This window comes from Xiphophorus maculatus, chromosome 1 (genome assembly GCF_002775205.1).
Source record: "Xiphophorus maculatus strain JP 163 A chromosome 1, X_maculatus-5.0-male, whole genome shotgun sequence".
Classification (NCBI taxonomy): domain Eukaryota; kingdom Metazoa; phylum Chordata; class Actinopteri; order Cyprinodontiformes; family Poeciliidae; genus Xiphophorus; species Xiphophorus maculatus.
Window position 1 is genome coordinate 4,754,891 of NC_036443.1, and position 12,406 is coordinate 4,767,296.

Below are 12,406 nucleotides of genomic sequence, written 5' to 3' on the forward strand. Positions count from 1 at the left end.
TCGCAGCAGTTCTGGACTGGCCTCAGCCTGAAACGCGTAAGCAACTCCAACGTTTCCTAGGCTTTGCCAACTTCTACAGGAGGTTCATCCGGAACTATAGCCAGATCGCTTCCCCCCTCACAGCTCTCACCTCCACAAAGAGGGTGTTTAGCTGGACTCCACAAGCCGAGGCCGCCTTCACTGAACTCAAGTCACGGTTCTCCAAGGCCCCGGTCCTGGCTCAACCCGACCCAAGCAGGCAGTTTGTAGTGGAGGTTGACGCATCCGATATTGGGGTGGGGGCCGTTCTGTCCCAGATCACTGCGCAGGATCAGAAGTTACACCCCTGCGCTTTCTTTTCCCGCAGACTCTCTCCAGCTGAGAGGAATTACAATGTGGGAGACAGAGAATTGCTGGCTATAAAACTGGCTTTGGAGGAGTGGCGTCACTGGCTGGAGGGAGCAGAACACCCCGTTCTAGTCTGGACAGATCACAAGAACCTGTCCTACCTCCAGTCAGCTAAACGATCCAACCCACGCCAGTCTCGCTGGTCTCTGTTCTTCGCACGCTTTAACCTTTCCATTTCCTATCGTCCAGGTTCAAAGAATGTAAAGCCAGATGCTCTGTCCAGGATACACTCCCCTGACGATTCGGAGGAAAGCCTGGCTCCCATTCTCCCGCCTAGTTGCACAGTCGGAGGAGTAACGTGGGAGATGGAGGACATCCTCCGCCAAGCGCACCAGACCGAGCCTCCTCCTGAAGCCTGCCCTCCAGGTAAACTGTACGTTCCCTCCGCTGTCCGTGCCCGCTTCCTACAATGGATTCATGCCTCCAAGTTCGCCGCTCACCCTGGAGTCAGTCGCACCATAGGGTTGGTCAATCGCAGGTTTTGGTGGGGATCAATACACAAGGACGTTAAGGAGTATGTCTCCGCCTGCGCAGTCTGTGCACGCAACAAGTCGTCCAACCGACCCCCTGCTGGCCTCCTACAGCCGTTACCCATACCAGGACGACCATGGTCCCACATCGCTGTCGACTTCGTCACCGGACTCCCAAGGTCCAAAGGTATGACCACTATTCTCACAATCATCGACCGTTTTTCCAAAGCCTGTCATCTTGTCCCCCTACGCAAACTACCCACCGCTGCTCAGACAGCTAAACTACTCATCAAGCATGTTTTCAAGCTGCATGGGATACCCCAGGAGATCCTCTCCGACCGCGGGCCCCAGTTTATCTCGCAGGTCTGGCGTCAGTTCTGCTCCGCCCTGGGAGCCAGGGTGTCTCTCAGCTCCGGGTATCATCCCCAAACCAATGGGCAGACTGAACGTATGAACCAGGAGCTGGAGGCCGCCCTGCGATGTCTCACCTCTACCAACCCTGATGATTGGGCTCCACACCTTCCGTGGGTAGAGTATGCACATAACTGCCACACGTCTGCAGCTACTGGTCTCTCTCCCTTTGAAGTAGTCCTGGGATACCAACCTCCTCTCCTCCCGGGTGACGAAAGTGACATCTCTGTCGCATCGGTCCGGCACCACATTCGCAGGAGTCACAAGATCTGGAGGGACACCGTCTCCGCCCTCAACGACTCATCCGCCAGAAATAAACGACTCGCTGACCGACGTAGGATCCCTGCCCCGACATACTCCGTGGGGCAGAAGGTATGGTTGTCGACACGTGACATTCCCCTTAAATCTATGTCCAGGAAGTTGTCCCCTAGATTCATCGGTCCTTTTGAGATACTGGCGCTCGTGGGTCCCGCGGCTGTGCGACTCCGACTCCCTTCATCCATGCGTATCCACCCGACCTTCCACGTGTCCCACATTAAACCTGTTCTCTCCAGTGAACTTTGCCCTCCGGCCGGACCCCCTCCTCCCTCCCTGGACGGGCGGGGCGACGCCGTTTTTGCCGTCCGTCGGCTAGTGGCCTCCCGGCGGCGGGGTCGGGGCTACCAGTACCTCGTCGACTGGGAGGGCTACGGCCCTGAAGAACGTTCCTGGGTCCCTGGATCGTTCATTGTGGATAACACCCTCATTAGGGACTATTGGGACTCTCAGCCCTCATCCTCTGCTCGGCCGCCAGGTGGCGTCCGTTGAGGGGGGGGTACTGTCAGGGTCTGCCTTTTGTTTCCGTTTTATTTTGGGTTTTTTTGGTTTGAGTTTTTTTTTTTTTTTCCTGCCGTTGGAACTGGCATTCCTCATGACATCCACCAGAGGTCGCCAACAGACAGAGCCCCTGGAAGGCTGCTGAGTTCAACCCGTCTACACACCTGCAGCTTGTTTTGGAGGGCGTGGATTATGGATTTAAGCAGCAGCTTCTCTCCGTCTCATCGCCTGAGTGTTTGCTTACTTCGATATCCTGCTGTTCCCTCGCGGTTCTGGCGAAGAGCAGTCCTCCCCGAGTTCAGTGCGCGCCTGTGCTCCCCTCGTTGTGGATTCCCTACCTCCTGTGTCCTCCCTCGACGCTGTCGGTGCTACCGGTCAGAAGCCACCCCTCGTGTGTCCACCCTTTCCTCTCGTCGATCCCTCTCTGGTGGAACCCCCCTCATTCCAAGTAAGACAGACTCTGGAATATTCCCGAAGGATTTTCTCCTCACTGCTCTGACCCTGCTTCTCCTGTTGGTAGCAAGACGACCCGGTCATCAGCACCAGGAGTCGCGTCCTGACCCCTCCCCTGACTTCAATAAACTGATTATTGTGCACTTAATCGTTCTCTCTGATTGTGTTCTTGCATGTGGGTTCGTAAAGTAAAACTCAACATGACAGAAAGAATACATTCAAGTCCACTTTTTGGTAAGAACAGTGCACAGAAATACAATATGAAATCTGATTCCTACTTCTCACTGGCTGAGAGAGAGCTCTAAGATAGTGGCACATATCTTAAAACTCTTTCCACATCTGTTTCACACATTAACTGGCATTTATCCCATAAAATCCAGCTTATAAATAAGGAAATGTGTTAGAAGGAAAAAAAAATGTAATAACCTGATTGCCTGTGTATGCACACCTTCAAACTGATACTATGTTGAAGCACCTATTGCTTTCAGTTTTCTATGGTCAATGCCTGTCAGAGTCCGACATTTTGATTGTACTTCATAAAAGTTCCCCTGTTCCCTGAGGATCAAATGGTAGTTTCAGAAGGTTCACTTAAGCAACCAGGATATTGCTGTTTTGCTTTATTGCATTAATTCCAACAACAGTAATACATGGCCAAAGTCTACCACTTCGAAATAGTTGCATTGTGCATTACATTACCATGTTGTCTCTTAAAATGTTCCTCTAAATTGTCTATATATTAAATGTTCAGCATATATTTTTTTCTCTGCATGACCCTATAGAAAAAGGTACAATAGATCTTCAGGCCTGTCTGCCACCCTTGTTGCCCGGTCACCTACCGAACAAGGTGGCAGCTTCAGACGCGCTGAGACTGAACTGGGACTCCAAGAACTTTGGACCAAAGGTGGACATGCCTGCGATGAGCGTGGCCTCAGTGGCTCCCGCCAAACACAAGAAGAGGAAAGTAGGGTTCTTCAAGAGAAGCAGCACAGACCTGAAACAAGTTGGAGAAGATCGTCAGTGTGTGTGTTCTCACCGTGGGTAAATAAGCCTAAGCTTTATTTTTTAATTAATACAGTCCGCAGTAATCTCCCCAATGTGTAGACAGATAATCACTGCGCTGGACCTAAAGATAAATAATCACGTTACGTAATGTTTTGGGTAATCCTCACAAATCCCGAAAGAGACTCAGTAAGAGATGACGTCATTCTACGGGCTTATAGTAAGCACTGTTGTAACCTAAAGAGTCAGAGTGTGTCACTCACCTGCGATGCTCTGCTCCAATGACTGCTATGCAGAAGTTTCCAGCAGTTGCAACATTTTGAAAAGAATCTACTCATTCTTACATAAATGTTTGGAGTTTATATGCAGGACCGATAAACTTTCACACAGATTTGTCATTTCCTTGAGAAAATATTTGAATGTGAAGTACATCTTTCAAACTGTAATAATGCAAACAGTTTCCACTTATAGTAAAAATGAACCTGTCACTCTCAACCTCTTTTATCTCAGGGGTTCATGCATCAGGACTAAACAAAAGAGATCTTGTTTTTAGAAGGCGCTGGGAGTATTTCGAACCTCAAGTGTACAAAAGTGCATAACATATTTCAAAATTGCTATGTAGTAAGCATATCGTAAATGAGAAGAAAAAAAAAGCCATGGGAAGAAAAAGCGTAACCTGGCAACAGAAGGGAAGTAACCGCATGATCAAAAGAAATTAAGACATACACGCTCACATATAACATACAACATACAACTCCAAGCAACAATGGGCTTACAAGATAATATGTAGGCGAAAATGCCATTTCCAAAGAAAGATTAGTCACAAGTGGAAAATATTACTTTAAGAAAGTTTACTTATTTTATTTTTATCATATCTATTTAATTTCCCTGTGGGATCAATAAAGTATCTTTAGATTTGAATATGAAAGCCTGTCGACTCCACAGGAATGGATGGGTCATCTACAATTCACCAGTTCAGGCAATGCAATGCTGAGAAAAAAAATAAAAACTATGGCTCCACCTTAAGCTGCAGGCCCCAGTTAGCATGTGAGAGGTTAAAGTTCATGACATTTAGAAAAAAGACCAAACAAGCTTGTTTGTCTCTCTACAATGAACATGGCAGCAGGACATGAGGCTTGGGAAGTGGACATGTTTGGACAAAACCAAACATCATATTAATACAAACACTTTGTGCTGATTGTCAAGTCTGGTTGGGATTTCAGGATTTGGGATTGTTTTGCACTCATACTACCTGCACACTTTTTTTTATTGAACTGACCATGAATTCCTCTGTATACCAGCATTTATCGTAGAGCCAAATGTTATGTAAGTCTGCCTCTCAGCCAAAACATTTCTGAAACAGGGTAGAATAACAGGACATTAATACCAAACACCAAAAACAATGCCTAGCAAAAAATATTACTCTTATTTAGGTAAACTTCAGACTTTTGAGTCCCTTTCGAACAATAGATGTAACATTTTTATTGCTCAGAAGTCATATTAGCACACTAGGAAGTGAGATAACATCTACCTATGGCAGTCATTATTTATGTTGAGTGTCTTCATTGTGTCATGTGGCCATCTTTCCTGAAACCAATACATTTTCATTTCACTTAAAACTAATGCAGGATTAAAAAAAAGCTAAAAAGCTGGCAGGTTCCCACACATGATTTGAAGATGACTCCAAAAAAGTCTGCTGTATCCAAATCAGACCCTTGTTTTAATTAGACCCCCTACCTTGGCATGTCTTTGACTGATTTTCCAAACTGAGGGTCAGAGGCTGTATTGTGGCTTCCATCTTTCAGCTGGTGGGCCTCAGACACGCGCCCCGCCACATGCTCCTGGGAGCCTGCGTGGAACCAGAACGAGTCATATTAGGCTATGATTGATATTTTTGTCTTCCCAAACTGTGTCATAATACAGTGTGAGAAGTAGAGCTTCCATTTAGGATGCTTAAGCCAAAGTAGGTGTGATGCAGCAGCGGGTATGAGTAGTACCTGGCAGTTGTTGTGGGTATCCAAGGATGGGGAAAGCCACCAGTAAAGCAGCTGCTCCTCCTGCCAGGAAGCCGATCCACCAAGCCCCAACCCAGTGTGGGTTTTCTGGAGTCATTTCTGTTCTGTAGCAAATAAAATGTTACTTACCATTTGACTTTGACCATGTGAACTGCTACATGCCAAACTTCTAGTTTTTCTTACATAAGTATTGTTTTACACAAGATTATAATATTTTATTTTATTTTTTTCAAATATCTACAGGAGCATTTTGATTTCTGGTCAGCTTTATTTATGTAAGTTCAGATAAGTGGATTAGCATATTTCTTTATTGTTTTTTTTGTAATAAGTATATTAAGTACATGTTATTTAAATAATTTTTTATTGATTTATATTTAATTTAAAGAGCAAATGCCATCCTATGTTGAAGCCAGAAAACCATGGATACTGACAGTTTGTAAAATAAATCAATCACAGTTGGCCATTTCACATTATGTAAATATAGCATAACATTTACTTAAAGTGAGTTTAATAAAAATGTGGATCATCCTTAGAGTTTGATTTCCGTGACTGACTGCGTTCTCACAACGATAATTTGACAGCTACAATGTTGTGCCAACAGAGTTGAAGCAGAGTTGCTGGTAAGTTGAGGAATGATTATTATATTTTTTTATATAGAAAACGGATTTTTAGCTGCTTCCCTTCACTGGTTTTACACAACCACAACTTACTTGAATTAAGTAACCTGGTAACACAAATGTGTATGAAGAATAACAGACATTTATTAAACTCTGCCAGAGTTTAAGCATTTTGAACTACAGTTTTTTTTGACAAGCAAACTTTCACCACTGTAGAGACTGGGTTTGTCGGTGAGTGCTTTTAAGACCTAAAAGACAAGCATAGGGTGTTTGTCTATTAGGTCTCCAAGCTATTGCCTGCAGGCATTCGTTCTGAACTCTTTACCGTCATTGAACAAACTGCTGTACCAAGCTTGGTTTTACCAACTCAAATTCAATTTGACGACTTTGTTGTCCACTTTGGGTGGTTAATGTAAGTCAAGTTCGGACATCATCATTTTCAGAAGGTTAAGGCATGCAATTAAAAGAGGTGTAACTGTAGAGAGCATTAAGCCCAAATGCAACTGAAAATGTGTACATGTGTAGTTTATGCTCTTTATAATATTTTTTAGTATACTGTATGATAGACCATTTCTTTTTCAATCTTTGTTAGGTCATGTTACATGTTGTAATAAGATACAATCAGTTGAAGACACAGTCCAGTATTAAATACTCAGTAAAATGAAAAATCCCCCCCCCTCATCATTTTAATCCTCTTATATTGTTAGTCACTCAAAGTAGACTCACGCCAGATGAATCTCTGTGTAGATGGTGAGGAAGTAACCTCCCAGCAGGTAGCCTGCAGCAGGCCCCACAATAGCTGCTGTGTAGAAGATCCCTGGCGAGACAAACACCAAAGTCACATAGTCAGGGTGTGCCAGTACAACTACTTCCTGTTTCCTACTCACCTCCTGTTCCGCAGGTTAAAAGGCCCCCATTGTTCTTTTTATGAGCTCTGAATCAAAGGAGGGGTAGTTTTTTTATTAAAAAAAACAATTTTGATGAATAAGGCGTTCTGCATTGTGTGTGTTTGATGGGAACAGGTTCTGTATATTTCATGGCAGACTGATCTAGGAAACTATGACAACTTGGCACTTAGCGTACTGGGAGGAAATATTGTGTAAGTTTGTTTGTGTGTAAATTCTTTGAACCTAATAAGCTCATTCATGGAGATCAGTGATCACCTTCTGTAAGACCACTTCTATCAGAATGAATGAATGAATGAATGAATGAATGAATGAATGAATGAATGAATGAATGAAAACACAAAAATGGATGTGCATCATTTTAGGTACAAATGCTGCAGAGAACCTAATGAGATGCTATGAAAGCACATATATAAGTGAGTCTGAGTTCTAACGCTGGAATTGCTTTTAAAATAAAAGTGAGCATTCTGTGTTTGGGAATGAATTTATTACACTGCTGAAATTGTAGAAGTTTGAGTCGTACCGAAAGAATTATTTTACAAATTTCAAAAACTCAAAAAAGGATCAGTGCTTTCGTCATATTAAGTCCAGTTCAATAACCTTGTGGTAGAGCCCATAAATAAGGTTTAGAGGCCAAAAAGGATTAAAGTTCCATTATATTATTTTAAAATTATGTGTACTCAACTGTTAATAACCACAAAATCAGTATCAGTAATATGCAGTGAAGTAGAAAAGGTCACCTCTACAGATAAATGTAAAAAACATGCAAATTTTTCAGAAATTTGAATTTGTATCATTTAAGTAGTAGAATAATAAGTACTTTTTTTTACACATGGACATAAAAAACTTTCCTTTTTATGACATAGCTGTTCTAGTATCATGAAAACATATTTATTTTGGTTTGTCAATTTACACAAATCTGTATTTGTATTTTATGATCAGTTTTAATAAACATATGCTGTGTGTTTGTTGCACACAAACACAGCACAGGGTTGTACACGACACTCACCCATGTAAACAGGTCCATAGTTGGAGCTGACATTCTCATCCAGGTACGTGACCCCTAACGTGTACAGAGGTGTGGCGCCGATACCGTGCAAAAACTGTCCCAGCATGAACACAAAACGATAACTGGACAGTCCTCCTCTCTCCTTGTTCTGGCACGGGCTGGTACTGTTGGCAGAACACATTCCTATTTGCTCCTGCAAACTGACCAAGTAGGGAGGAGCAGTGAAATGAGGCAAGGTGAACACCAAGGAACCCAGGGCCATAATGAGTACGCCCCATCCCAGCCAGCGGGGCTTGTGTCCAGTACCACCAAAGTAACTGACAAAGGCCAGACAGACACAGGCAGCAATGTCATAGGAGCTGGCAATGAGACCGGCCTGGTAGCTGGGCAGGTCAAAGCGTCGCTCGATGGAGGTCACCACCGTGTTGATCAAACCGTTGACTATCATTCCCTGGAGAAAAGAGGCCACACAAAGAAAGAACAGCACCCAACGAGGGGTGTTGAACACTTGGATGATGTTAGGCTTCAGAGCCCCCCAACCGCAGAGTTGATCAGAGTCATTGGACTTTAGTGTCAACCCCAAAGGAGCCTCTGTATCAGGCTGACTGCTCTCTCCATATAACTGCCCCGGCAGCATCGAAGCCCTTGTGAAAATAAGGGCTCCAGCGAGGTCATCAGCTCCTGACCTGCCAGGGCTTCTTGGACCAGACCTTAGAGGGCTTCCTGTCTGGGAGTCCACGGGACTAGGGGTGTCCAAAGAGCGGCCCCCATTGAGGGGACAGTCCTGAAGGTCCAGGAGCTCCTGCCTGGAGCTAAAAGAGGCGTCGGCATTAAGCAACACTGGCATCACCCCTCTGAGGGGTACTTTGGAAGTCCTGTGAGGGTCTCGGTATGGGCAAGAGATGTATGTTATGTTTAGCGGCCCTGAGACAAAACGTTGAGGGGATAGAGCTCCTGCCAATCGTCAGTTGGGCTCATCTCGGTTTTTTCTTCTCCTGCTCTTTATTTCCCTTGCTGCACAGGTCATGCATCCACAGTGCTCAAAGCCAATGTTTTATAGGGCTAAAGACTTGCAAAGACTCTTCAAAGGTCCACGTTATCCACGTTAGGTGGTAGAAGACGAAGAGAGAGCCAGGTGAACGGACAAATGAATGGCATCCTGTTAAGAGAAAACAGTGGAAGTTAGGCCAAAATCAACAAATTAGCAAACAAACAAATAAACGTACCACCATGTTTATTTCTTAGACATGTAACTTCGTCTAGAATTCGAGGACTAACTCAATATCATCTTTCACCAAGGACAAATAAGTGCAAAGAGGCTGATACAGACATCGTAGCCCACTGAAGATCATATAGCAAAACATTTACAATAATCACAAGATCTGATCAAAGACTGACTTATACTGACTATAGCTAAAGTATAGCCAGTATAATCTATAGCTTGAATGACTAATGAAACATTTTAACTACTGAGTGCTGGGATCAGCTCCAGGACTATGCCAGTCTCATCTGGACAAAGATTATATCAAAAATGGACAACTGGATACATGAAGTTGAGACTATCTTCTTGTCGTTTCCTTGTCAGGGCAACATCATTTCAATATCAGTACTGAAAGATTTTAAGATCAGCGTTAAACTCATATTAGCCAATGAGTCTGAACCTTTTGGTTATTAACTAGCTTAAACGCATAACTCAAACTCAACTCCACCTTTTAGGATTTGTCTTTTGGTCTTTGTGGACCAGAATCAACAAGATTTGAGCAAAAGTATTAAGCTTTGCTCTTAGAAGAGAGAAGTCACTTGGCATATTCAATGTAAATTATGTATTCAAGAACAGGTAATAAACTATTTTTAGATGGTCCGCCCATACACAGATAAGTAGGACTGAATTTTGAGAAGGGCACTACAAAAAACATGATTAAACTTTGGATTTTTAAAAAGGGCAAAACTATATTCAGTGATTTTTACCAGCTCCACTGCTTCACCTTCTTTTAACAAAAACTATTACTAATGTCACACCAGTAGGTTGCAATAACATTTATAAACAAGCATGCAAAAATTAAGAGTAGAACTAATCAAAGCCAAAATATCCTCATGTTTCCTCCTGAAACATACCCATTACGCTTTTCTTTGATCATTTTTTGCATTGCGTAGAAGAAGTTGAGTGGAGCACAGTTTTGGATGAAAACGTTGGAAGTAACTTTTAAAATCATAGTTTTTCTCAACAAAATCCAGTTTATTTGTGGATGACTAGTTCAACCACAGGAAACAATGTCTGAGTGTAAAATATGCTTTACATTTATGTCTGCCACAAAAGATCCGTTGTTATTTTTCAAAGACCATGTGTCAGAATGCTAGATTTGGACAAAACCAGAATTCAAAGCCTTCCAGGAATAGAGTATTTTGTACGAGATAACCACTTATTCTGTTCAGACTTTTGATGACCCTGCAGAAGGAGAGCATGAAGCAAGCAATACATCTCAGTCAAAATTGTCATCAATTTATTAAGTAAAGGTGAAATGTAGCCTGATGAATACATGCAAATCTACAGTAAAATCAAATAATTAAAAAAATGTTTTTACTTAAACATGTAAATACGCAACATGACTGACTGGAAGGTTAAAGAATAACTCACAGAAAATTCCCCAGGTAGAACATTGACCTGAAACATGCATCGCTTGGACCACTGAAAAGTTCATTGTGGGCAAACATAGAAACAAATTTCATCATTACCCAAATTCCATTGACAAACTGTGAAGTAATGAAGTGCAATATTTGCATAACAAATCAATAATAACATAAATGTAAAAGTGTTTCTTACACTACACCTGGTGCAATGATAAACCTACACATTTAAGGTTTTACGTAGAAAACAATGTATATTCCACAATAAGTTCTCAAGCAGTGTTTTGATAAGTTCATTTATAGCTTTAGAAAAATAGAATTATCAATAATAGTCGTTTCTTTCACTTTTACTACAATTACTACAATACAATTACTGTGAGGCAATAGAAACACACAAGTTGGAGTAGTGTGACTGTTTCCGTCATATTAATCACAATTACCAAGATTCACAACTTGAAGTGCAAATACAATATCCATAAATATTTATCCTGTCTCCTACCTTTAGTTTTCTCTGTGATAAATAGATCTTGTGATGTTTAATAAGTAGAAAAAAATTGCAGGGGAGAAGTGGAGAGAGGGAAAGTTGCAAAAGGCATCCATGCCTAGTGCTAAGCCTGTCTCTCAAAGCCTCTTATAAGTCTAACGCTGAGGCAGCACATCAGCAGATTGGCCTCAGTGTCCGTCAGACTGAGCAGTCCCACAGGGTGGGAGGAGTTCTTCTGGTCTACATAATCCTGTGGAGGAAAAAACAAAACTGCTCACCTGTGCTGGAACTTGTAGCTACAGCAATATGACACCAGCTATTGTCATGAGTTAGAGAAAAACAAGTAGGAAGTACTAAATGAATTCCATGTCATGTTGTTAGCAGCAAACAGGGTTGCTGTTTTCTTTCCTCGCAAAATGAGGAAACTAATGAGCCATGACAAGTAGATACTAATGACCCAAAAAGGAATGAATAAACACATTCACACTGAAATCGGTGTTGTCTTGTTTAGAGGGACATAGTAGGGTCACAAGTGAGTAACATGGGAGCAAATTCACAAAACTAAAGTTCAGAATGAGGTGCATGAAAAATCATTTTAGGCGGTGCAGTATAACCAACTTCTAATGTCTGCCTGTACTTTAGGGAATAACTCCATGGCGAGGGTCTTAGAGTGTCTGTTACCAAGTGTCACCAATATAAATACTGATACTTATTTAAGGTTAAATATCATCAATCTTCTGATGTCTAGGGCTTTTCATTGTTTAACTTTTGAAGTATCTTGTTAAAACCCAGGACAGGATTTGGATAAAGTTTTCAGTTGCCTACAAAATACTTCATTGACATGTTAACATGATAAACAGAAACAATGGGAATACAAAGAAAATAATAATTCAGCATTGTGTTTTAAATTTGAAAAAGTGCAAAAGTTTTCATTTGAGAGCAAATCAAAGAAAAAAAACATTTCAAGAGAGTATGCAAGACTAAAGTATCAGTCTTACAATGTTAGTATCAATCTGATCCTGATATCAACTTGGTATTGATATTATATATCACCCAGATATCAACACCTATGTGGATAAAGGAAGCATTGGCTTCAAATTTAATTGAGGAAAGGAGCTTGTTAGGCAATTGCAATGGGGCATTTATTATTCAGTAAAGAGGATAGCTCTGATTGTGAGTCCATGAACACAGCATGACAAGTGGTAAAACACACCA

General features: G+C 42.1%; 1 protein-coding gene across 3 annotated transcripts in view; it reads right to left on the reverse strand.

The window, feature by feature from the left end:
* The window catches only part of slco4a1 (solute carrier organic anion transporter family member 4A1), a 37,008-nt gene that overhangs the window by 12,378 nt on the left and 12,224 nt on the right, over window positions 1-12,406 (reverse strand). For 2 of the 3 annotated variants that reach the window (XM_014470924.2, XM_023337193.1), the window contains 5 exons: window positions 8,083-9,241; window positions 6,895-6,985; window positions 5,534-5,655; window positions 5,274-5,385; window positions 3,374-3,528 (listed from right to left, as the gene is read on the reverse strand). In XM_014470924.2, coding sequence (XP_014326410.1) covers window positions 3,374-3,528; window positions 5,274-5,385; window positions 5,534-5,655; window positions 6,895-6,985; window positions 8,083-8,929 — 1,327 coding nt within the window. In that variant the 5' untranslated portion in view covers window positions 8,930-9,241. Of the gene's footprint in view, window positions 1-3,373; window positions 3,529-5,273; window positions 5,386-5,533; window positions 5,656-6,894; window positions 6,986-8,082; window positions 9,242-11,206; window positions 11,330-12,406 lie in introns of those variants that run through there. The other variant, XM_023337206.1, reaches the window with a different exon arrangement.